At 44.1% G+C, this 24303-nt stretch overlaps 1 protein-coding gene across 2 annotated transcripts in view; it reads left to right on the top strand.

Annotated features, from left to right (window-relative positions):
• Nucleotides 1-21807, top strand: part of cdh6 (cadherin 6) — a 68703-nt gene extending 46896 nt beyond the window's left edge. For both annotated transcript variants that reach the window (XM_079348393.1, XM_079348394.1), the window contains exons 6-12: nt 954-1141; nt 3529-3779; nt 6902-7038; nt 8209-8330; nt 14968-15085; nt 16051-16302; nt 20115-21807. In XM_079348393.1, the coding sequence (XP_079204519.1) occupies nt 954-1141; nt 3529-3779; nt 6902-7038; nt 8209-8330; nt 14968-15085; nt 16051-16302; nt 20115-20662 (1616 nt within the window). In that variant the 3' untranslated portion in view covers nt 20663-21807. The remainder of the gene's footprint in view (nt 1-953; nt 1142-3528; nt 3780-6901; nt 7039-8208; nt 8331-14967; nt 15086-16050; nt 16303-20114) is intronic.
• The last annotated feature ends 2496 nt before the right edge of the window (nt 21808-24303 follow it).

Genomic DNA, 24303 nt, shown 5'->3' on the forward strand with positions numbered 1-24303 from the left:
CCTCGAGTCAAGTTTGATCGTCCTCTCGTGCTGCAAAGGCGAGGCCACCACCACACCACATTCTCGCTCTCTCCACAACTCCACCGATTTCTTCTCTTCTTCAGTTTTCTGCTTTAAAGTTGGAGATGGAAATGTGCATCCACCAGGTGCATGATGGGAATTTAGTTGTCATCTTGCAGTTACTTACCCTGCAGGATCTCCAGTCTTGCAAAATCTCAGCCTGTGACTCAAATCTCTGAGCTGCTGACACCTCGTCTTTAGCTGTGAGAGGATGTCAGACGTTAGTCTCTCAAAAGTATTTCAGCGTATGACGAGCGTTCGTCTATTCTGTGACATCAGCGTCTTTAAATGATGACGACTTTGCTCAGAACGATGTCACTCACTTCACACTTGATAGCTTCCTTAGAAGGATGTTTCAGTCAGACATCCTGAAGCTGAAACCACTCTCACTATACAGTGAGTTTAATGTAGTGGACTACACTCAGAAACACTCAGAAACATTTCAGACACTCGCTCGCTCACTCGCTCGCCGCCCGCTGACAGTGTCGTCATTGTTGTCGTGACACTGAAACATGCAGCATAGCAACAACTGAGGATCAATAATAAGGTTACATAACTTATATAATACTGAGGTTATGTTCACGAAAACATTTACATGCATGATAAATACATGTGTAACATATCATCATCATCATCAGAAGAAACCGCCGTTACGAAGGTTAACCATATTTAGTCTTCATTTATACTTTATTGTTCTTTATTGTTCTTCTTCTTTATTGACTGATCTTTACTTTATTCACGCCGGTCCATCGTCTCGTCCATCTGAGAGCAGCCGAGTCAAACGCCGTTCTCCGCTCGTCAAACCACAATGCACACAATGGCGTGTTGACTATCGAGCGAACAGAGGGATTTCGGACGCAGCCTGACTGTCCCATCTTTGTCTGTGCTTTCAGGTATTTACCAGTTCAGAGTGCCCGAGTCGTCCAAGTCCGGTACTCCAGTCGGGAGGATCAAAGCCACCGACAGAGACATCGGGAAGAACGCCGAGATGTATTTCACCATCGTCAGCGGAGACGGTATGGACGTGTTCGACATCTCTACTGACAAAGACACTCAGGAAGGCGTCATCACCGTCAGCAAGGTGAGAAGGACTTTACTGCAGACTCACACTGTGAACCACTCTTATCAACACATCAACATGTATCCATCACTAAATGAACAACAAACCACATCTCTCTATGGAGCATGTCCACATGATATGGACGATATTAGCAGGCTAAATGAACAGCAGAGTTCACTTCCAGTGTTTGAACATTGAAAAGTCAAACTACATGTGTCGATCAGAAGCCCACCTTCGAGCCCGTCTCTTCATTATCTTGATATTCCTCTCAAGGCTTTGGTAAAAACCAAATTAATTCTAAAGCTGTGATTCAGCAGATCCCACACTTTCTACTCATAAGGACCCTGCCCACGTAGTCTGTTTTGCACATACTGTTAAATATGCAAAGCCTGGGCATGCTTGACAGATGAAAGAAACCAAATTAAACTTATTCATCTTTACCTTCACATCCCCCCCGTCCCAGCCTCTGCAGCAGACGCTAATACGCAGGACTGAAGCTTTTTATGCTGCTGGATTCAGAGAAATGAATCACAGCGTCCTCGCAGAGTGCCTGTTTACTGATGTGGAATCACAAGTGATATTTAGAAACTCTTTTGTTCATGTCTGGAAGCTTTGACAAAGACGTAATGATATTTTGTCAGCTGGATGTGAGCTGTGGGGGAAAAAAACAGAATACTTTCAAAGAAGTGAAGAAGGCACAGGTGGAGCTGCCGGAGGAAAGCTCCAGCTTTGTTGTGGAAGAAACAGATTTCTTCAACACGTTGACTTTGGAACAATTATCATCATGTCTCATCAGATTGTGTCCAGCAGCTTAATTTCAGACACTTTGTATTCATGTTGGAGCTTTCCCTGTTCTTGTCATTGAAACAGCTCCAAACAATGAAGATGTGTTCTTACAGTGCAGAGATCCTCATCACAGGAAGTCGTGTTACATCAGTTCAGTCCCTCGCTGCATTATATGATACTTGCTACTTGATACTATGCAGAAGTTGAAACGTCGACTAGTTTGAACATAAGTTCTAACTTACGACAGAGTTAAGCTGCACCTTAAATTCAGGTGTTGCACCAGCTGACATAGTTCCAACGTAGGTCAAAGTTAGAACTTAAAGGGATACTTCACCCGTTTACATGAAGCTGTGTATCATTAGAAACATGGTAGTAGTGTTGAATGGTCGTGAATCCAGTCCTCATTTTGCCCTGAGACGAGAAAGATATGCTTATCTTTGTTTGAAAGTTTTCCTCATGTGATGCAAAAAGCGTCATATTGCACTTGTTTTTTTTACTCGAGTGTCCGGAGACTAATGAGGCATGAAGGAGCCTGTAAGCTGCTTTAGCCGGACGACTGGAGCTGCTCTCATATCATATTTGACAAACATCACAGAGTGTCACAATCTATAAACACATCCTCCCAACATGCAAAGTGTCCAGTCTGAACTTAAAGGGATACTTCATTGGTTGAAACATGAACCTGGATTGACACTATATTGCAGTTTGTAGAGATCGCTACGAAATTCCAGTTCGAGCACAAGACCTTCAAAATCCTCTTCATCCATCAGTTTGAAGTTGAAACTTCTCAGCTTTCTCCTCAGAGCCTGTTAGCATAGCTTCCTAACAAGCTGCAGGACGTTACGTTTCAATTCTGGGAGTGAGGTCCCGCCCACTGATCTGTGATAGGTCTGTAGCTTCAGTGGTCGAAAACACGAGGACCTAGTGATGTAGTTTCACCCCCTCTAACCAAAACAGCCTAAATGACGATTTCTGCGTCATCAGAGATTCAAGGATTCATGCAAAAGGGTGAACTATCCCTTTAAACTTTCGGCCCCCTCCCAAACCCAATCATCCAGCTGCAGGTTCTGATTGGAGGGATGAGGTCGGAGCCGAGACCTCGAACATCAAGCTGAGTTCTGCTAAACATTTCACAGCATTATTACAAACACAATAGAAGTAATCGTTTGATGGATTCTCGACTAGAAACAGATGTGTCATCGCTTCCTTCAAACCGGCCAGCACACAGGAGAATCTCGATTGGCTGGTTTTTAAGAGTTGTATTAGAGTGTTTAGAACAAACGTTGTGAAGCAGCAGAAAAACAAGTCCCATGAAAAGAAACATCAATCAATCTTTATTTGTATAGTGCCAATTCATAACAACTTTTATATTTAAGACACTTTACAAAGAGAGCAGGTAAAAGAGCTGACTCATCGCTTGGTTACAAAGACCCAACGTTAGTCCATCATGAGCACTTAGCAACATTTAGCAAAGTTTCAGTGGCAAGAAAAAACATACTTTTAAGAGAAGAATTCATGGGCAGAACCAGATGATGGGATAGAGGGAGATGCAGCAAGGGTCCAATCAGAAGGCCGCTGTGTTCGGGGTCATCAGTCTCTCTCTCTCCTCTTTGATTCTGCAGCCTCTGGACTTTGAGAAGAAGCCGTCTTACACAGTGGAGATTCAGGTCCAGAACACACAGTTGGACCCGCGCTTCATGTCAGCCGGCTCCAAAGACATGGCCACTGTTCGGATCGGTGTCGATGACGTGGATGAGCCACCGCTGTTCGACAAAGCCAGCTACCTGATGGAGGTGAAGGAGGACGCTGCAGTAGGCGTGGCCGTGGGTTCAGTCAGTGCCATGGACCCTGACGGAGCTCGAAGCATGGTCAAGTAAGGCGAAAGCTCAATCTCACTTTCATTTATCCAAAACACAAAAAAGAATCTGCATTTAGATTTATCAACAGACTTTTGATTTTAAAGGGATACTTCACCCATTTACATGAAGCTGTGTATCATTAGAAACATGGTAGTAGTGTTACATGTGAGAGCTATTGTTTAGCTGTATACTAAAGGTCTACTCTGTGTATGATATCCTCTGAATGAAATGACAGTGTGATGATCAGACATGAAGATGCTCTGTTGAAGTGCTGGCTTTGTACCCGAGCTAAAAAGCCTCTGCATGTTTCTAATAAGCTCCAGCAGCAGAAAGCTGCTCAAACTAGGATCAATGTTGGAGATGCTTTTGAAACATGGAGAGAGGTTAGAACGCAGAAAGCTTTACAGACCCATGCAGAGCTGGCTAAACACTGAAGCTACAGTGTCCACCACATGCAGAGCTGGCTAAACACTGAAGCTACAGTGTCCACCACATGCAGAGCTGGCTAAACACTGAAGCTACAGTGTCCACCACATGCAGAGCTGGCTAAACACTGAAGCTACACTGTCCACCACATGCAGAGCTGGCTAAACACTGAAGCTACAGTGTCCACCACATGCAGAGCTGGCTAAACACTGAAGCTACACTGTCCACCACATGCAGAGCTGGCTAAACACTGAAGCTACACTGTCCACCACATGCAGAGCTGGCTAAACACTGAAGCTACAGTGTCCACCACATGCAGAGCTGGCTAAACACTGAAGCTACAGTGTCCACCACATGCAGAGCTGGCTAAACACTGAAGCTACAGTGTCCACCACATGCAGAGCTGGCTAAACACTGAAGCTACAGTGTCCACCACATGCAGAGCTGGCTAAACACTGAAGCTACAGTGTCCACCACATGCAGAGCTGGCTAAACACTGAAGCTACAGTGTCCACCACATGCAGAGCTGGCTAAACACTGAAGCTACAGTGTCCACCACATGCAGAGCTGTGTGAGCATCCTCTCTAGAGAGGAGCATTTTAAACACTAGGGGTCCGAGTACATACTGCTCCTTAAAAACACTTTAAAGTATTTCTTCCAAATGTTCCTATCTTCACTTCCTGTACTTTTATTTTTGAAGCCTCAGCTAAACTGCACTGAAGTCTAAAGTCCGACCTTAATTGAACCCTGAGATCTCTAAAGGCTTGAGATCCTATAGGAGTCTAAAAGGGGGGAAGAGAGGGGAAATATGAGTGCAGGTTGGGTAAAAGAGAAGAGTAATCAGTGTTCAAATGATAAACCAAGCCATCAGTGTGAAAACTGCTGAGTGCATCTACAACAGAGAGCTGCACCTCCTGCCTCTCTGCAGCCCTGTTCATTATAGGGACTCTGCATCAGGATAGTTTGAGCTCCGCTGCTCTCCTCTTGGTAATTGTCCATTACTCAAACGTGTCGGGAACATCCGGGGAATTTCCTGATGTTTACAAAATCACAGTCCTAAAGCCCTGTGTAATTTGCTCTGCTGCGGTGGGTATTGATCAGGATGTTCAAGACTCTTCAAATGAGTTCAAACTTTTCTCAACTTTCCCGAAGGCCAATTTGAGTGAAACAGCGAGGAGAAGGACAGAGTAAGGGACTTGATACGAGTTTGATCGAGGTTGCCAGGTGAAGCCAGAGGAGCGTGCGGTGAGCCGATGAGAGGCGGCTGAATGGGTGTGTGACAGCAGCGAGCAGACTGCGGCTGAGCTCGTGTGTCTCTACATTTAAAGCAGCCAACTGATGGGGAACATATTCCAATTAAAACATGCACGGGAGCATGGAGTGCTCTTAAAATTAAGTGTCATAGGGGGCACCCACACACACCGGCACTCATGACACACACTCGCACACTCGCTCTGACACAATCCCAATTATCCGTGTGTTCGGGCCTTTGTAACTGTGACTGTTTCATCAATTCTTTTACTGCTGAGTGCTTTCTCATCACGATGGAGCGCTGATCCTCTCAAACAATATTTGCTTTCATATTCATCTCTCTTCTTATGGAAATCAATCATTAAGACTGAATGGTGCATAATGAAGAGCTGATAATAGTGTGACGTTAAACACTGTGGTAGTAAAACAGACCCTGAGTTTCACATGCAGTGTGCCTCCACTCTGACAGGCAGAAGCAAAAGCAGAGCACTTCCATTATCTATGGAGTGCTGTGAAGCTGTGAATAGCTGCATTCAGCAACTCGTTCAAAAATAGAGATTGCTCTGTGAGCAGTCTGCAGACAGTGGGAAGAGATTTTCGAGTAGCTCTGATGTTTTGAAAAGGCTACAGTGAGATTGAAAAGGAGGAGAAGGGCAGAAAGCAGCAGCTTCAAACCATCACAATCATTTGATTCGACTTGTTACAATATAAATGCTGCCTGTTATCTAACTCTGCAGATCAGAGTTGGTGCTGAACTTTTTTCGAGGTTTGGTTCACCTCAGGCTTTCACAGAAGCACAGTTTTTGTGTCCTGCGTCTCAGTGAGTTGAACTGTTTTTTAATTAATTGTTTCACGTTGACCTCAAATCCCAGCGTGTAGAGCAGCAACAGTTTTCATCTGACGCTTTCTGAAACGTATTGAACTAGTCAGACCTGATTGAGACTCCGTGTCTAACGCTGCGCTCCATTTAAGACAGGCAACTGCACGAATAAATCCGATGTGATGAAAAGCCAAAGCTCACGATTTATGTGATGAATAAACACGTCGGGTGTCCTGGAAGAGGACTGGAGAAACGTGCCGCCTTGGCCACTTGTGCCATTCTATGAAGTGAAAGTAAAGGCATGAGAGTGCACGCCACGTCTCAACCACACGCTGCAATCATCCAAAATCCAATGAAAAAACCCCATCGGAGGGTTCTCCTTAGAACCCATGGGGAAGACACGTCATCACTTTGTTCACAGTTACGTTCAGCTGACGTTCACTCTGTTAGCATCGTTAGCCGTATGAGGAACAGAAGCAGCAGAGCTGGTGGTGAATGAAGCATTTTCTGTTTTACTTCAGAGGTTGAGAGAAATCCTCTTCCAGCAGTCATTCCCTGGTGCAGGGTCTGAAAACTCACCAGGGACTCTGGACTAACTCTGAGCCCTGTCTCACCTTCCTGTTGTCTCTCTTCTCTCAGGTACTCCATTGACCGTCGCACAGACATGGACCGCCTGTTTAATGTCTACCCTGGGAACGGCTCTGTGTTCCTGCTCCAGAGTCTGGACAGAGAAAGCAGCGCCTGGCACAACATCTCTGTCATCGCCACTGAGTTCAGTAAGTACAGCAGGGCTGAGACGCTGTGATGTATTGATGCTGTATGGAGCCAGACAGAACGCTGCGACCACAACACATCAATCACAGCCACTTAAATGATATGACGCTAAATATAGTATCCATGACTGGCTGAGTGGGAAACAGGGGAGCAGGGATTGGTTTAGAGGTTTTTAAGAGCTAGGTAATCGAAGTCAAGGCTTCAGGAACAGTTTAAAATGTAACCAGAGACGTCGTTACAGCTACAGTGTTCAGGCTTCTCTGGAGAACATGTAGGTACAGAAGCAAGTTCTATCATCAGTGTCCAGAAGAAGCTGTGAAGATAAAGGACTTCTACGCGGAGGCACTTCATGACAGACTTCAGATCATAACGTAACCACACCTCCAATCACCTGACAAGCCGACTTACACCGAGCCATCCCACTCCATCATCATCACTACCTTAGCATATGTTCATCTGTCTCCTCACACCATCCATCGTGGTCCTTGCTAGTGAATCAATAGGCGTAGACGTGGAGCCCCAGGTTAGTATGAAAATGAAGAAAAGGAATAATCTGTGTTGGAGTGAAACAACAAAGAGCAAAACGATGATAAACGCTGGTTCGAGGGCCCTCAATACATTTTTGCTTTGGTCCCCAATAGACCATTCAATCTCCACTGCTCGCAGCCAGTATGCTACGAATTAGCATCCTAACAATCAACTAGTCAAAAGTGAATACTGTGACCTTGATTTAAAGTGTTATCAGAGTCTGCAGAAGCTCAGGACCACACTGTGCAGAGACAGCTGGACTCCAGCGATGTCAAACAGTGAGACCTGACCTGAGCTCGGTGTGTCGGAGGCTTCAGTGTGAAATACGGACTGATTGGTTTCCTGGGCTGAACTGTGACATGCTGTGAAAATGACTGAGCTCTAAAAAGGGAACACTTAAAGTAGATGTCAATCCTCATGCAACATCTTATTTTGACTTCTTTCTTTTTCTCGCTCTCATATTTCACATTCGATATTTATGTCTGTACTTGAAATATACTCATGCGGCGCCCTTAAGCAAGGCAGTGAGTGCTCAGGGGGGAAGTGGTTGTTCCAGGAAACAGCTCACAGCGTGACCGTGGATGATGACGGTGGAGGGGGCTTTGCTTCCCCAGCATGAACTCTTTCCTGTGTTTGCCTTGCAGATAATCCTCGTCAGAGCAGCCATGTTCCCATCTATATCCGCCTGCTCGACATCAACGACAACGCCCCCACCTTCGCCACCGTGTATGAACCGTTTGTGTGTGAGAGGACGAAGGCGGGCCAGGTACTGCAGCTTCTTCACGTGTGATAAGTTTAATGCTCTGCAGTGTTGAGATAATAAAGGAGGGGGTGAATCGAGTCTATGATCATGACAGTGCATTTTTATTATTTGTCATGTTTCCACCTGAAGCATCCAGAACCTTCATCTCTGCTGTCCACATTCATCCCAATCTGAGGAGCTGCAAACTTTGATTAACATGCAGATTATGAGATCAGTTCTAAACGAAAACGATACCTGGCCAATCAGAATTTTACAGTGCTGCAAGCCCCGCCCCCAAAAATCCTGATATGTCAAAAGGATCCGAAAAGAAGAGATTGTTGTCAAATGATCGTAGTGTTTAATATCGGACAATCCACTGGGTTCCTCCCAGTGTTCCCAGTTCAAGCAGAAGAGTCTGAAACAGAACAGCAACAAATCTGAATCACGACTTATAACCAAGATTATCTGAGGGACCAAATATCACGTCTATGAATGGATCCTTTTTAATGTTCATCTTGACAAACGCTCGACTCACACGTCGTCTGGGTTCGGTTGTCACAGTTGTTATTTCATCGACACATCGGATTGTTCTGTGGACGGAGCAGCTTCCATATCACAGGCCGTGTTAGGGCTCTTAACTGGAATGACGAGGGTTTGATCCCCAGCTCCTGCAGCTACATGTCCGATGTGTCCTTGGGCAAGACACTTAACCCGGCTGTTGCTCCCGCTGCTTCGTTGGTGGAGGATGATTGTGTATGAATGGAGTTTATATGGGCTTCTTGTGTGCGAGTGGTTCAAGCTTCACACATGAGGACGAGGAGGGTTTGAAAGATGCATCGGTACATCGTAAAACCCAGAATACAAGTCCAACGGGCATAAAGACGCAGTCAGTTTCTTTGGTGGTCTCGTAGACTGTCCGTCCGTGTGTGATGATTGAGCCGCAATGTGTTTTTTCTACCATCTGTTAATGCCATATTATCAGTTTTTAATCATGTCATTTAGCGTGCAGCGGGTGATGATGGCGGCGGCACTTGTAGTCAAAACGGCGCTTGTCTCAGCGTGCTGGAATATTTGTCCAATAGGTGATCAGGATTGAATGTAACGGTCAGTTTGATGTCTAAAGGGAGGCGTCCCTGAGAGCATGCCTTCTATGGACGGTTTGATTTAAAACGGGACCAGCTTTTACATGAAAGAGATGGAGGCACAGCTGATCTGAGCTGTATGACTCCTGTGGGAGGGTTTTCTCTCCTCGCAATCCTGAAGAGAAAAGAGGAACTGGATCCAGACCCCATCGGGCCTGACTGCTGCAGGCGTCTGCTGTGCCTCTGGTGTCTCTACTTTCATTACACTCTGTTTAAACTGAGATTATTCCCTGCAGGCACATGATGACTTTAAGTGCAGCTGCTGTGAATCAGTGGAGGAGCTGCTAATTATCAGCTCACCTCAGTGTGCGGGGATCAGCACAGACGACGCTCTAAAACACCAAAATGCATCAACCTTTCCTTCCTGCTGACATTAAAGGACGACAAACACTGTTTTAAAGACACTGAGATAATCATAGAAGAAGATCCAATCCAATCCAACTTTATTTGTTTTGCACTTTATAACAACCACAGCTGACCAAAGTGCTGTACAGTAAAATAAAACGCATAACAGTTTACGTGAGATGAAATACAAAATGAATTAAAAGTCATAAAACATGAATCAGTGTACCCACTAAAAGACATAAATTAAACAAAATAAATAAGACGAGGTGTCAAAGGTCAAGGAAAACACAAGAGTAGCCAAGCATAAACTCTTGGCCTTATTATGCTCTGTGACGCACGCCCCCTACAGGTGAGGCAGAGGTACTGGCTGCCTCACCTCGCGCTTTGTCAGTGCGGTTAATAAACACGTGTAATAAACACATGTGAAATACATGACCTATTCTATGTAAGGTGAGGGCGTATAATAATAGTGTTTACAGACATTACACTGGTGACAAAGAGTCAGAAAGCAAAAGGCGTACGCTCAACCCAGTCTGCCTCTCGTCGCCTCCCGCAGAGAAAATCAGGGATTTGGTTCATAAAAATGATTGATATGTTTTGGAATCATTATTGCACAGATCAGTAGTGTGCAATAAATGTAAAAGAGGGAGGAAACTTGTTCAAAAATGGCATCACTAGCATGGTCTGCGTCACTAAGTATCCCAGCATGCTTTGTGCAGCAAAGATTCAGCTTGCGATACACAGGGATTGGGTTTATTTGGGTTCATTTGAAAGTACCACCAGAGACAGACGACATGTCCAAGTCTCGTGTCTTCTGTCTTCTTTGAACAAAGGATGAGCCCTCCGTTTGTATTTTTCATGTTTTAATGGTTCAGTCACAGATGTCCTCAGCTCCCAGCTCGAGATAAAGAATACATGCTGTTATTTATTTTTGATGTTAAATGTTGCTCTTTATCACTAAAAGAATAATCACTCATCAGAATCTTTTGAGCACCAGTTAGGTTCCTGCGCCCACCTTGCTTTTCTTTCCTGACCACCGGTGTATTTCATTTGTTTTCAACGAGGTTGTTTGCAGCAGCAGGCGGTCGGCGCCCAGCACAAGCACAGCGCCCTGCTTCCTTTTTTTCTAAGCGCTCCTCTCTTTGTGCGCAGCTTTGAGCACTTTGAGTTGAAAATCTCTCGACTTCTCAGAAAGGCTCTGTTGTATGAACTTCACCTGTGTTTGTTCTGTATTCACATCTTCTTTGCTCCGTGCCTAAACAGGGAAAAATTATCTCACACAAAACATGCAGAAAGAAACAACCAAGCTGTGTGGGTCATACAGCAGCTGTTGTCAACAGACTGTTGTCATGGAAACAGGAGGGACGTGCAGCACTTTTCGTCTTAAAAGCGTTAGGTAGACAGTATCTTGTGTGCACAAGATAATTTTTCGGGGAACCTACAACATAATATGTTTTTGCATTTAGGAGGAAGTCAAGTTTATTTATATCACACATTTATAACAGCAGAGAGATTCAAACTTCATAAACAAATGTAAAAACTAATTTAAATATAAGCTAAAACGCTAAATAAGAGTTCAAGTTGTCATGGTCTCTGCTGTTGGGCTAAAACACTCAACTAGAGGTAAAATAGTGAGTTTGTAAAAATGTCTTTAAGTGTTCGGCTGTGGCAGCAGATCTTATATTCTGAAGAGTCGCCTGGTTTTGGGCTCGTCCAGTTGCAGCTGGTTGGAGGACCTCAGTGCTCTAGTTGGACAACATCTGCATGAAACATCCTCCACAGAAGTTTGTCTTGGTACACGAGGTCACACACAGACGGAGACGGCTGTTTCCTCAGCGTGCCACTCTGAACTTGAACAACCTGCACTGCAGGATTAGAGGCAGCTGTGTGTCCGCCCCGAGCAGGTGGTCCGGTGCTGTGTGTTCATTGTGCACTGATGCGCTTTTATGAATCACTTATGGGACACGCTGAGAGCAGGGGGCTAAAGTCAGCTGGTAATCTCCTGTTGTGAACAAAACAACACAGTATTTGCACGGAATCAGACATTAGTAGCACACTGACCCTCAAACCGAGACACGTGAATGTAGGCCAACATGTCTCCTGTTTGTAGAAGTTGCTATACCACGGGAAGTGTGGAGCAGTGTCGCTCAGTTCAAGACAAGCTAAACAGAACGGAAGGAGGATATTGTGGAAAAAGTCTGATCTTTCCCTCTGGTGCATAGCAGTCACTACAGTGGACAGCTACTAAAAAGGAATTTTCCCTTTAATGCATTGGTTTCTATGGTGGTACTGCATATCAGCCTCTATAATGCTCTCTGCTGCCATCGTCCATTGAGGTCAATTCAGTGGCCAGTCGGTGTAACTGCAAGTAAATTTTCTCTGAATCCAAGATGGACCACGAACAGCCACACTTGCCCACCACTGCTGGCATATCAAGTCAATCCATCTGTTCTAGAAGAGCCCAACTGGTCTACTGTATATATATGATGATCTACAGTAACATCTGGGGAAGCATATTATCTGTTTGGAATTTGAAATTGTTATGTCCAATATGTAGAAAAGTACGATTAACCATGTGTCCAACAAAGTGGACATCATCATCACCCAGTATATTTTTGGTTAAGGTTGTGTCATTTAAAATGTGCATGTTTAACTGAACCCGACCAATCAGGATGTACGCTACCTAAAGCTCTCTGATTCACTGATTTAACAGCTGCAAAACGTTTCGTTACATGACGTTAAATATCTGATCCAGGGCTCTGAGTCTGATCAGCTGCAACACTACGAGGGCCAATTATCATGTCCTGTAAAACCATTTTATGTGATTCCTCACGTAATGTACGGTATGGGATGCATCTAATGGGATTAAGACGTACAGGGTTTATGAATTCTTACATGCCACACACACACACACACACACACACACACACACAGAGTCCTGCAGCTGATTGGCTGAGCTCCCTGAGACCACTCTCTCTCTCTTCTTTGAGGCTGAAAGCTAATCTGTCATGGACGCTGACAGCAGCTTTCACACATGGAAGATTGTAAATAAGGCTTTACACAAACACAAATATATCATGCATCTCATCTCATGCAACAATTAATGGAATTAAACACAAATCTGCATGTGTAATCATGTAACAGGTTAAATATAACACGCACACACGCCAGCGTCATCCTGACATTGTTCAGCATGGTGGCTCTCTGCCATCGCTGTGCGCACGTCCCTGACATCCCGCCATCCTTTCATCCTTTAATTCCTCTGGCCTTTCATCTGTCCATCAATGGGAATCATCAGTATTTGTTCCATGGATATCCTCGCCGCTTCCCACAGGCTCTGGATTTGTTTCAGTGTACATGTGCCATTGCATATGTGTGTGTGTGTGTGTGTGTGTGTGTTATTGCATCTGTGTTTGAGTGTTCTTGGCACAGATCTTTGTTAAAGCCGTTAATCTCCCAGCGAGTGTCTCCCATTCAATTAAATAAGAAGTGGTTATAAAGTCCGACAGGAATATACAGAGGAATATACAGAGCAGCTCCTGCACTGTATTGATAGGACTTCATTTCTACTGTAAAGCTGCTTGGATTGATTTTTCAATGATGAAACTTTGACAGACGACAGCTGCCTCTCACTCTGCAGAAACAGAACAACATTAACATTCATGTGGAGCATTGTATTCTCTCTCTCTCTCTCTCTCTCTCTCTCTCCTGACATCTGCAGCTGCTTAATGCTGGGAGCCCGCTCCTCTTGTGTTTTATACTGAGAGGAGATGGACAGGAAGTGTAACTTGTTCGTTTTAATGACAGGGGCCCTTTCTCAAAGAAAACAAACAGACTTGCGTTCTCGTGGAGTTGTTCATGGAAGAGCTTTCTTGCAAGCTCACGAGTTGACTGTTTGGGACGGACGATGCAAAACCCGCCTCAGCACCGCAAAGCATTCTGGGGCGTACCAAAGCGTAGCCTGTTGGATACATATCGTTAACAATAAGCACAGCCGATCGCTGATATATCAACTGTGAAATTATTATTTCAAAATACTTGAAATAATCATAAAGACAGACGCTCAATACTGATTGAAGGTTTGTGTGGTTTAATCCTCACGAGCTGTGTTTGTCTATCGGAAACCAACCGTCCTTTTTTATTTGTTGGGTTTAACGGTTGCTGGAAGTTAAGATCGCAAGAGCCGTAAGTCAAGAATGGTAAATCATGGATACCCAACTGCATGCTGGGATATCTCCAGAATTGTCTTGGCAAAATGCTAACTTGTGTATTGGGACAGTAAGTGGCAGATGGCGTTTCATTGAGAAACGGCCACGATTTCTTTGTTGCTTCTGGAAACAAAGTCGAGAGCAGAGCGATGAAACCAAAACAATAAGCTAAAAGATGTTCAGAAAACAAAATGCCCCGAGTCCGGCGAGCAGTGAGAGACGATGTGAATTCCTACAGTTACTCCGGTTACGACGTCTTGCACTTTTGAACTTTTTCAGCTTCATGATGCAGCTCCTCGTCTGAGTGTTAGCCGCTAACGTTTATTAGCATGGAGGAAAGAGAAGCTGTGCTCAGCATGAATTCACTCAGCTCCAGTGGATCCCGACAGTGTTAACACATTTAGACTGAGTTTGAAGAAGAATTGAAACACTAATAATAACTGTCACTGTCCTCACACCTTTACAAGACACAGAATGTTTTGTCAGGTGAGAGAAAAGAAACTCAAAATGTCAGCAATAAACATTTCCTGCAGCCAGTGAGAGTGTTAAAGCAGCCGTGTGTTGAAAACATCGACAGCAGAGAGGAACGTGTTGATTAACAGCAGTGTTAACCTCAGATTCACAGACAACATCATTTGGGCTTTAAATAACTCGTCCTCAATACACGGAGGACTCCGGCTTATTTATGGAAAGAAATGAACCCAAGTCTTCGACTAACTTTTCGACAAGTTCAATATGATGTTCAAATAATCACTTATTGATACTTGAACCCCCCTGAAAGCCTCAACAGCAACATGTTGAAGGGTCTTTAGGAAAAAATCACACGAACAAACTGGTGCATAAAAACAGAATGCAGGAAAAGCTCAACCATAACCTGTTGGTGAACATTATTAAACTCTGATTCAGATCTCACTTTGTGTGTTTCATGTCACTGGTTGAGGATGTTGATGTTGATGTGTCTCACAGAGGATCCAGACTGTGAGTGCAGTGGATGCAGACGAGCCTTCATCAGGACACAAGTTCTTCTTCAGCCTGGCTCCTGAGGGGACGCAGCGCAGCAACTTCACTGTCCGAGACAACGGAGGTAAGCGTCACTTACACTAACCGAGCACAGCCGGGCTTTAGCTTAGCTTAGCATCAAAACTTTGGAATTTTTAGAAAAAACATTGGTGCTGTTCTTGACCTACCAAGACGGGAACAGCGTGTTGATTCTAGAAAGTGTATAAATGTTGTTTATTTATTGTGACAACAGTTCAGTTAATATGTCAACTCTTTATTATTTTTTGGTTTTGTTTTTTTTAACTTTTTGGTCCCAGTCTAATTTGGGCTCCTTCACCCACGAAGGAAATCCAAGTACAAGATCTCTCATTGGTCAGCCCCCGATATCAAGAACAATAAAACTCTTGTTTATGCTTGTTTTTTTTAAATAAAGACATTCTGCAGGTGCTGTCCTGGTTCAGAGTCAGCAGGTCATAATAAAGTAAACTCAAAAATGATTGGATGAAAAGTTAAAAGTGATTGGAGCAGTTTTTTCCACACTGTGACTTTGTTTTCTGACATTATAAATTATATAACCATTTATCAAATTATTGTCCTGTTAAAGCTGTATTCTCTCCTTTAATGCTCTATCTCTGCAGCACTGTGTACTGTGTGTTCTCAATGTGCAACATCTCAAGGACACTTTATCAGAAAGTGACGAACACATGAGCATCACGCCACTTCTGCTGAAACAGCACACAAACACTCCAGAGGAGGCACCTTACTGGAGTAACTATCTAACCCTGTGACTTCTAACATTCATGGTCTGCTCTCTGCATTAGCAACTGACCTGCGAGTCAGCGAGGTCGACCTCACAGCTGAGAATAACCCTCGCTATCTGCACTGTATTTCCTTGTTTTATTAAACCTTCTGGGTTGTTGAATTTGACCCTGAGTCTCTTCTCTCCCTTCTTTAAGAAAACCAACATGCACAAGGTGACAGCTGTACAGTAATTCGATAAATGGTTATATAAGATGAAAGAATGAATGAAGATGACCTTTCTCTTCCTAGATAACACGGCCGGCATCCTGACACGCCGAGCCAGCTACAGCCGCCTCCACCAGAGTGTCTACCTGGTTCCCGTGGTGATCACTGACGGAGACTACCCCATGCAGAGCAGCACAGGCACCCTGACCGTGCGAGTGTGCACCTGTGACCGTGAAGGCAAAATGGAAGTGTGTAATGCTGAGGCTCTGAGCAGCTCTCCTGGACTCAGCACTGGAGCTCTCATCGCCATCCTGCTGTGTGCCATCATTCTGCTCAGTGAGTCAATAATTAATAATACATATGATGGTCAGTGGGCAGACATACTTGGTACTTGGCATGCATCGCACTTTTTACTACTTGTCACATTCACACACTGATGGCAGAGGCTGCCCAACTACTCAGTGATAATCCATAACAAGTATTCACGCGCCGCCCGTGTAGCAGTGAAACATGTCGGGGTTCATCCAGAAACTTTGACATGTCGCGGCTAGGTAATGAACTTCCAGCGTCTGTGCAAGACGACCATCTGTCCATCTCCCACTGATCCACAGGCATGTTCGTGCTCCTTCATTCATTTCATATCACACATGAAAAATAACTCATTCATTTTTGAAATGATCATAAGAATGCATAATGTACATCTAAGTTCATTTTCAATGTGTATGAATGGATGAGTTCATACTGATGGACTCTGTACACAGCAGCCTCTACCATCAGTGTGTGAATTAAATTAAATTAAAAAAACGTCATTTCTCCCCGGGAGGAAATTCAAAATGTGTAGGTGTGACCTGCAGTGTGAAAGGGTTTTGAGCAGTCAGAAGACTAGAAAGGAAATCTACAGACTCAACATCTGTGTTTAATGTTTGGAGGTGTTGTATATGGACTGTATGATAACATGTTGTATTTAGGTTGAATGTTTAAACATGTGCAAAGGTCCTCTAATTATTAGTTATATCCATAATGACTGATAATAACAGGACTGTGATAATAACATGAATGAAATGTGCCTTGTATAATGATGCCGTCTAGTCTTCTGTAAAGTCAAACAACGTTGGTTCAGAAGCTCTGCCGCTGCTTGTCACAATCAGAGTCTGTATGGAAATGAATGCATCTCATCTGTCGCCACATCCCCACTTATCCTCTTATTCAGGCAGCGGTCACAGTCCAGTGGGCGGCTGGGAAAATGAATACATATTTATGGCTGTGAAAGTGCAGTCATTGCAGACGTAGCTGCCACACACCAGGGACACTGAGTGTGCACACAGAGACAGTCTGCTCACTGAATGCTGCCGCACATTCACGGCCTCTGCAGTGTAATCAACAGCAGAGAGATATTTAGCTGCAGAGATATTATTCTTCAGTTTAGCAAACAAACCTCACCGAGCTAGTGTGCAAAAATGGTCCAAGCAAGGACACGGTGGAGAAACAATCTTGTGATCATAATAGTTTATTTAGAGAGATGTTTCATTTAAAGGAGTGTCCCAGCTGAACAGACGCTAAAGATGAAGCTGTCGTCACAGCTCATGATTGTCTTATTCAGATACAAAGACACTAATTAGGAGGAGACGTCAAAATACCACCACAGCCGTTTCGCAGGCTTCATGGCAGAAAAACAGTGAGGGCAGGTGAAGAGAGAGGAGCAGTGCTGATGGTGTTTCTCACTACCTTCAACAATGAATAAAATCAGTGAACACTAACCCAGCAATACAAGTCCATTCACTGTCAGTATATGGTTGTCTGATTCGTTTTAACACAGCAGAATATAATGATGTGATGTGTATACTATATGATACAATCCAGCAGAGTCACATATCCGCCCTCATGGCATGACATCAAAAGAATGATTGACTTCTATCAAGGCTGTGAATCACAGTATGATCTAAAGAGTGAGGAGAACAGAAAAATACTGCACGCTGGTATCTACCTCAGTCTGTTACATGTGAAAGAAAACTTTATAACCTACATGATCAGAATAAACAACACTATGTTGGTGTGATCACACTCCATCACAGTGTGAAATCACACTAAACGTTCACAAATACATCCACAGACATGCGTCTATGAGAAGAAAGGCAGCGAGCATACGTTGAAGCTCGTTCTTTCCGGTTCGCCAGAGAAATCAGATTTTGTTGAATAGCGCTGAACTTGATCATCATTTTGCCTTCAGCTGTAGTGTTTTAGTCGAGCTGATATGCATTTGAATGTTTTATTTGAACCGTCACATGATGATTTGATTCCTGCTCTGCTCTGTTCGTCTCTCCTCCAGCCGACATGTTGGCTTCTCTCCCCCTGTAGCTGATCTCATGTTCACTCACAGCTCTCGGTCTTCTGCAGACATTTTCTCGCTATGATTTGCAGTATTACTGTGTTCCCATTATCGCTTCTCTCAGTTCAATGACCCCGACTCCACCTCTGCTCTTTCTTGTTGCCGCTGTGCTCGTTCTTGATTTAAATGCAAACTGGCCTGCATGAGCTTAGCCAATCAAATGTTCTGCATGATTTCTTATGGATGAGTCCACTCTGAAATCAAAGGCTGCTGTCCTCTCTGTCCTCCAACTAACATTCCCCTCAGTCTGTAAAGCATGCACACTTTGTGAAAGCAGAGATCTGATTCATATCTTCACTTCTTCATCTCTACACAAGAAAATGTTTTTACACAACATGAACTGAAAGTTACTTTAGTTCAGACAACTGCTACATCCTGAAAGTTTATTTTACACTGCGACACGTATCTAATGCACCTCTTAGATGCACTGAAGCTCTGAGGACTCGGCTCCCTCTTTCTCTGCCATGTCTCACCTGCTACAATAAAGATCCCTCTACTAAAACTCTAGTTCTTCATAATCATCTAAACCAGAAGAAGTCGACATGAATCAAAGGCATCGCTCATGATGTCATGAGTTGATATCCACCAGCACAGCACGACTTTGAGGGAACAATGAAGTCATGTTATCACATCCAGTGAGCTACTTAAGGCTGTGTGGTGGTGCGTTAGTTAGCACTAAGAAGGGATCTGATTCCCCGGCCGGGCAGGTGCCTTTCTGTGTGGAGTTTGCATGCTCTCTGATTAGCAGTGTGAATAATGGATGGGTCGATACCTGTGGTTCCATCAATGAAGAGTTGTTATACCCGATAAAACCCAGGAGAAAAATATCCCCAAAACTGTGACAAAAAATAATCAAAGATTCTCCAAAGCACAAGAGAGGAAGGGATTTAAGAGACAGATAATCTCTCTCCTCTGAAGGACAACCAAAAGGTGTGTCCCCAGTTCTTTACAGTACCATCTCTGTGAGGCGCTGGGGCTCGAGAGCATGCTTATGTTTCCACAGCTGTAATAGACTAGCACTGTAACGAGTCCTAAAACCAGGAAGTGAGTTAGCATTTTAGCTCCATGGGTCCTAAACTCTAAAAGTCAAAGTGGATTTTGAATGTGTTTGTGTTTAGACGCCTGAAATAAGGTCTGTGGTTAACACAAGCTGAAGAGATGTTGATGTTTTGTTAGACGAGATAAACTACGTTAGCTAAGACCCCACTTATGAATTTGAAAGTTTTTACGCATTCTTAAAGCGGCGGATGCTAACACGTGGCTAAATGGTACTGCAGTGGTTGTCATGGAGACATTAAACGTCATCACGCAACACAACTCTCCTGTAAATATTAGGTTAATAAACAACTTACTAAGCTAATGTTTAGCTAGCTTGTCAAAATCAACCGACCGCGGTGTAGTTAGCTTGTAGCATAACGTTAGCTTTTTACTTCTCTGGGCTGCATTAACTCTTCTAACTTCATATAAATGATGTTCATCTGTAAAGATTATCCAGTTGAACTAAACAGCTACACATCAGAAATGTGTGTTTGACACAGAGATTATTTTCTGCTATGGTTCAAAATCCAAAAGTCCCATAGGAGGATCCTCATTTGAACCAATGGAGAAGATACTTCTGGGTTAGCCTACAAAAATCAAACCATTAAATAATCAAAGCATATATAACGGGACACCGGTATCAGCTGCATGTTGACTTGTTCCCGTCTCTGTTGCTCGATGTGAAATGTCTAACGCCATATCTCTTGGCTGTCGTGTCTTGCAGTGATCGTGGTTCTGTTCACGGCTCTAAAGCGGCAGAGGAAGCAGGAACCTCTCATCATTTCCAAGGAGGATGTCCGGGACAACGTGGTGAGCTACAACGACGAGGGTGGCGGCGAGGAAGACACCCAGGCTTTCGACATTGGAGCCCTGCGTCATCCAGACACTGCTGCCGCCTTGGAGGAATCTGCCAAACAGAGGCGTGACATCATCCCCTCTGACACCCTGCTGTACCCACCACACCGCCGCCCTGCCCCCGTCGTCCCCAGCCTCATGATGCCACCAGTCGGCATGGCAACGCGTGACAACGGGGACGTGCGAGAGTTCATCAATCAGAGGGTGATGGAGAACGACTGTAATCCGACGGCGCCGCCATATGACTCGCTGGCTACCTACGCCTACGAGGGGGCGGGATCAGTGGCGGAGTCACTGAGCTCACTGGGGACTGTGTCATCTGAAGCGGAGCAGGACTACCACTACTTGAGTGAATGGGGGCCTCGATTCAGGAAACTGGCTGATCTATACGGGGCCGAGGACAGTGACTTCTCCTAACAGAGACACGCACACACAAACACACGCAGCGCCACGACAGAGACGGAATCACTGCAGGGCCAAACACAGCGACGACAACAAACACGGTGCTGAACAGCTTTAAGAAAAACGCAGACGACACACTCTACATGGTGAAGCAGGAGAATGTGCCGGTACATTTATTCTATTTCAGTAAGACACTTGAGGATCAACGGCCTCATCACACAGGATCAGAGATGCTTATTAGTGAGAGGTCTTCAAGTGTCCACATGGACTCAACAACCCAAGACAGGACCTGGGACCTGTATGGCTTTAGGTCCAGATTTAATAGTTGCTGGACACAGTCCTGAATCACTTAACCAGTTAGTGTTACCCAAGGTGATGCTTCAATACACCGAGTGGGCATGTGAGGAATCCCTAAAAACACAGCATGAACCCGGATAGGTGGACTTTGTACGATGTCATAGATGTGCGTGTTATACCTCCTCTCGTGGTATCAGAACATAGCGGGAGGTGTCGGGCTTAGAACTGAGCCTAAAGTCATTTTATACTCTGCAGAAAGTCAACCGTGCTGGCAGTCAAGTTTTATCTACCAATGATCATCAGTGTTCAAATGTCCGAGTTACATTACAAGATTAAAAAGTGACTTCTGTTGCTGCATTCCTGAGAAAAGACGTTAGCATACTTACGGACAATTCAGTCGTTTTTGAGTCTCGTTACACGTCGGTTATATTGTCCAGACAATGTCCGTCTATCAGGTCGAGCGTCATGACACAGCCAATCTTACAGCCCATCGTCTGATTAATCTGCAGATTTAGAACAGAGACAACAGGCTCACTAAATGTTACTGATCTTTATTATCACAGACTACAACACCCACCTTTCACCTTGATGCTGTTTTCAATTATATTCACAATAGAGAGAATTTCAGGAGGTCATCTCGCTAGTTGAGTTAGCTTCACTGGAGGTTTACCTTCTGCTGGTAGGCAGCTACCTGACAAGGTGTAGGAGAGGCGTAGATGACAATAAAGTAATCTGAGGACTCTCTCTACCCCCGACCCTGATGATCACAAAAATCACCTCCTGCTGAGGGTTAAAGCAAAGATTCCTTTTATAAATAATGTCAGGGTTGATGAGACGACCTAATGAGAGTCAAGAGAGCGATGTGTGAGACCTCGAGCCGAAGGCCTCAGCGGGTTTTTAGGGAGTCCAGCAGCTTGAATACTTTTGACCTGTTGTGCCATCATGTGGGTTCGGCTCATCGTTGGAGACACTTGAAGACCTCTCTCTTAAAGTCATTTCCAAAATGCATCACAAGACTTCAACGTCTGATTTTGGGAAATAATGAACGTAGAAATGAGAATCAACCAGCAGAGAACAATGATCCGATGATCTTCAGCTCCCCCCAAAGACTCGTGTCTGGCCTAAATGCAGTTTTGAATCAAGTTTTGTGTGTTTTTGTATCAGGAGTTGGAGTTTTGCTACCTTCAGGCTTTGCTTTAATCTCTCCTTGGTGACCAAATAAGTGTTCTGCAGAGTGTTTCCTGTGGCTCGACTGACCGGAGGGAAGTGTTTGTAACCGGAGCCCGCTCTGTCATTTCCTGGGTGGACCACACACATTTGCTTCTGCAGATTTCGAGTGAAGTGTGTGGCAAAGACTTTTTCTGTTGGTTTTTTTGTTGTTTTTTTTGACTAAGTGCCCTTCTGCTGCCCTTCGCGCTGAACTGTGGACGCCTGAGGGGGCCAATGACTCTCACATGATTGCTTTTTGTCTTTCTTGCTGTCTTGTACAAAGGACCATTCCAGAGGAGCTGTTCGGTAAAAAGAGAAAAAAAAATCGCCTTCCTGGGGACACGGACTGAAAAAAAGAACAACTCACATGCAAAATGCACTGATTCTTTCTGTTGATGCAGGTTTTTGTTTTGTGCTGTACACAAAAAGAGAAATATGTATATTCATGGCTTCATTTCCAGAACTTTGGCTATTGAGTATGTTGTGTCAGAAACGTCGTTCAATGCAGTTTTACTGGATGCACACTAAGTTTCATAAATCAACCAGTCTTTTTTCTAACGACGTATAAGTTGAGCTATAGATACGATTGTAAAATGAAGAGTTGTTGTTAAAGATTTGCTTCAAAAAGGGAGCCTTTAAAGCAGGGCGCTCACTCGGAGTCAACAGGTCAAGTCGCCAAAACTGAAGAATTTACAATGTTTAACTTGTGCCAAACATAAAAGAGAGAGAGGAACGCTTCATTTGATGTCTCATACGTACAAGTCAAAAGCTTCGTTTAGTCTCTGCAGGTGGATCATAACAGTAAAGCATCGTTCATGTCTTTCATGATCATTTACAGTCATCTCTCCTCCTCACCTACGATCAGCTGCATGATAAACACCTCTGATTGGCCAGAGGGCGGGTGGATATGACATGAGCACGTCACGGCCACAGTCACCTGTTTGATTGTCACTGGAACATGGATGAACGTCACCATGTCAGAGTTACAGAGAAACATGAGTCGGCGCTTCACGGGTGGAATTGAGTGCTCAGTGGTTCAAACTTGACCTGAAAAAGTGACAGCCATACTAATGCCCTTAACTGACCACCAGCCTCTTTGTTTAGCTTTACATTATCTCTGCTTTCTCCACTGTACTTTAAACGGGCACAGTGCACTCTTCCTCTGTCTCATCCAGGGAGCTGGGGCTCTGTCTGCTAATGTTGGAATGAACCGTGAGCTTTGATTGTATTCAGAGCGAGGTCGTAACAACAACAGGACGGACTAAACTAAGAATTAAAACCATCAAGACTTTGGTCTCAGTAGATCTCTGAGTCTCGATGGTTCCAGTAAAAACTTCCAGCTGTGTTTAATCGGTTGCTTCGAGGGCTTCAATCGAAAATCTCCTCCCATTTTTATGTTCTGTAATTCTTTTTTATTTCGACCAAATATTTATCGTACACAGCTTTGACATTCTTGGAGGGGGATCAAATCAGAATACCGTCCAGCTTCACTGTTTTGTAGCGTATTTTTGGAGGTGTGAAACACACTGTGGGCAGTCTACCGTCTGTACATGATGATGTATTATCCTGTTGTTTCATTTTGTCAAAATAAACTTTTACAGTGAATTATTTTTAATGTGTTTATTTGTTGAGTGTTGTCTTGAGAACTTGAGGTAAATGTGTGATTGTGATGTTTTCCTCTCCAGGTAATAAATCCTCATAAGTCGCTCTCGTGTTTGAATACAGCGAAGACTGAAACATTCAGGGTCTAATTCACTACGATAGATGGCGAACACTAACCGCTCTAAAAGTGGTTCCTCTTTCTGCTCCATCTCAAGGTTAATTCACAGAACATGAAGCTATAATGATATTCAAACACACCCATGAAGTGTTCCTGCACAGAGCTGCACTGTCCACATTCAGATGATGAGCTGAGAAAGAAGGAGAAACTATTTCAGGATTTAATTTCATGCCTTAAACAATGTAAAATAAGTTTCACCATTTTAAACAGTTTGCTCTGAGAATAGAGCAAGAAAGGGGCGTGGCCAGACCTTTTTTGTCTAAAGTGTGATGTGCACAAAAACACTCCTTGTCCTTTCTAACCTTACCCATGATGTCTACTTTATAAAACAAAGCCGTGGAAACATAAGCTTAACTTCTTAATGACACAT

The sequence above is a fragment of the Symphodus melops genome (assembly GCF_947650265.1).
Source record: "Symphodus melops genome assembly, chromosome: 7".
Lineage (NCBI taxonomy): Eukaryota > Metazoa > Chordata > Actinopteri > Labriformes > Labridae > Symphodus > Symphodus melops.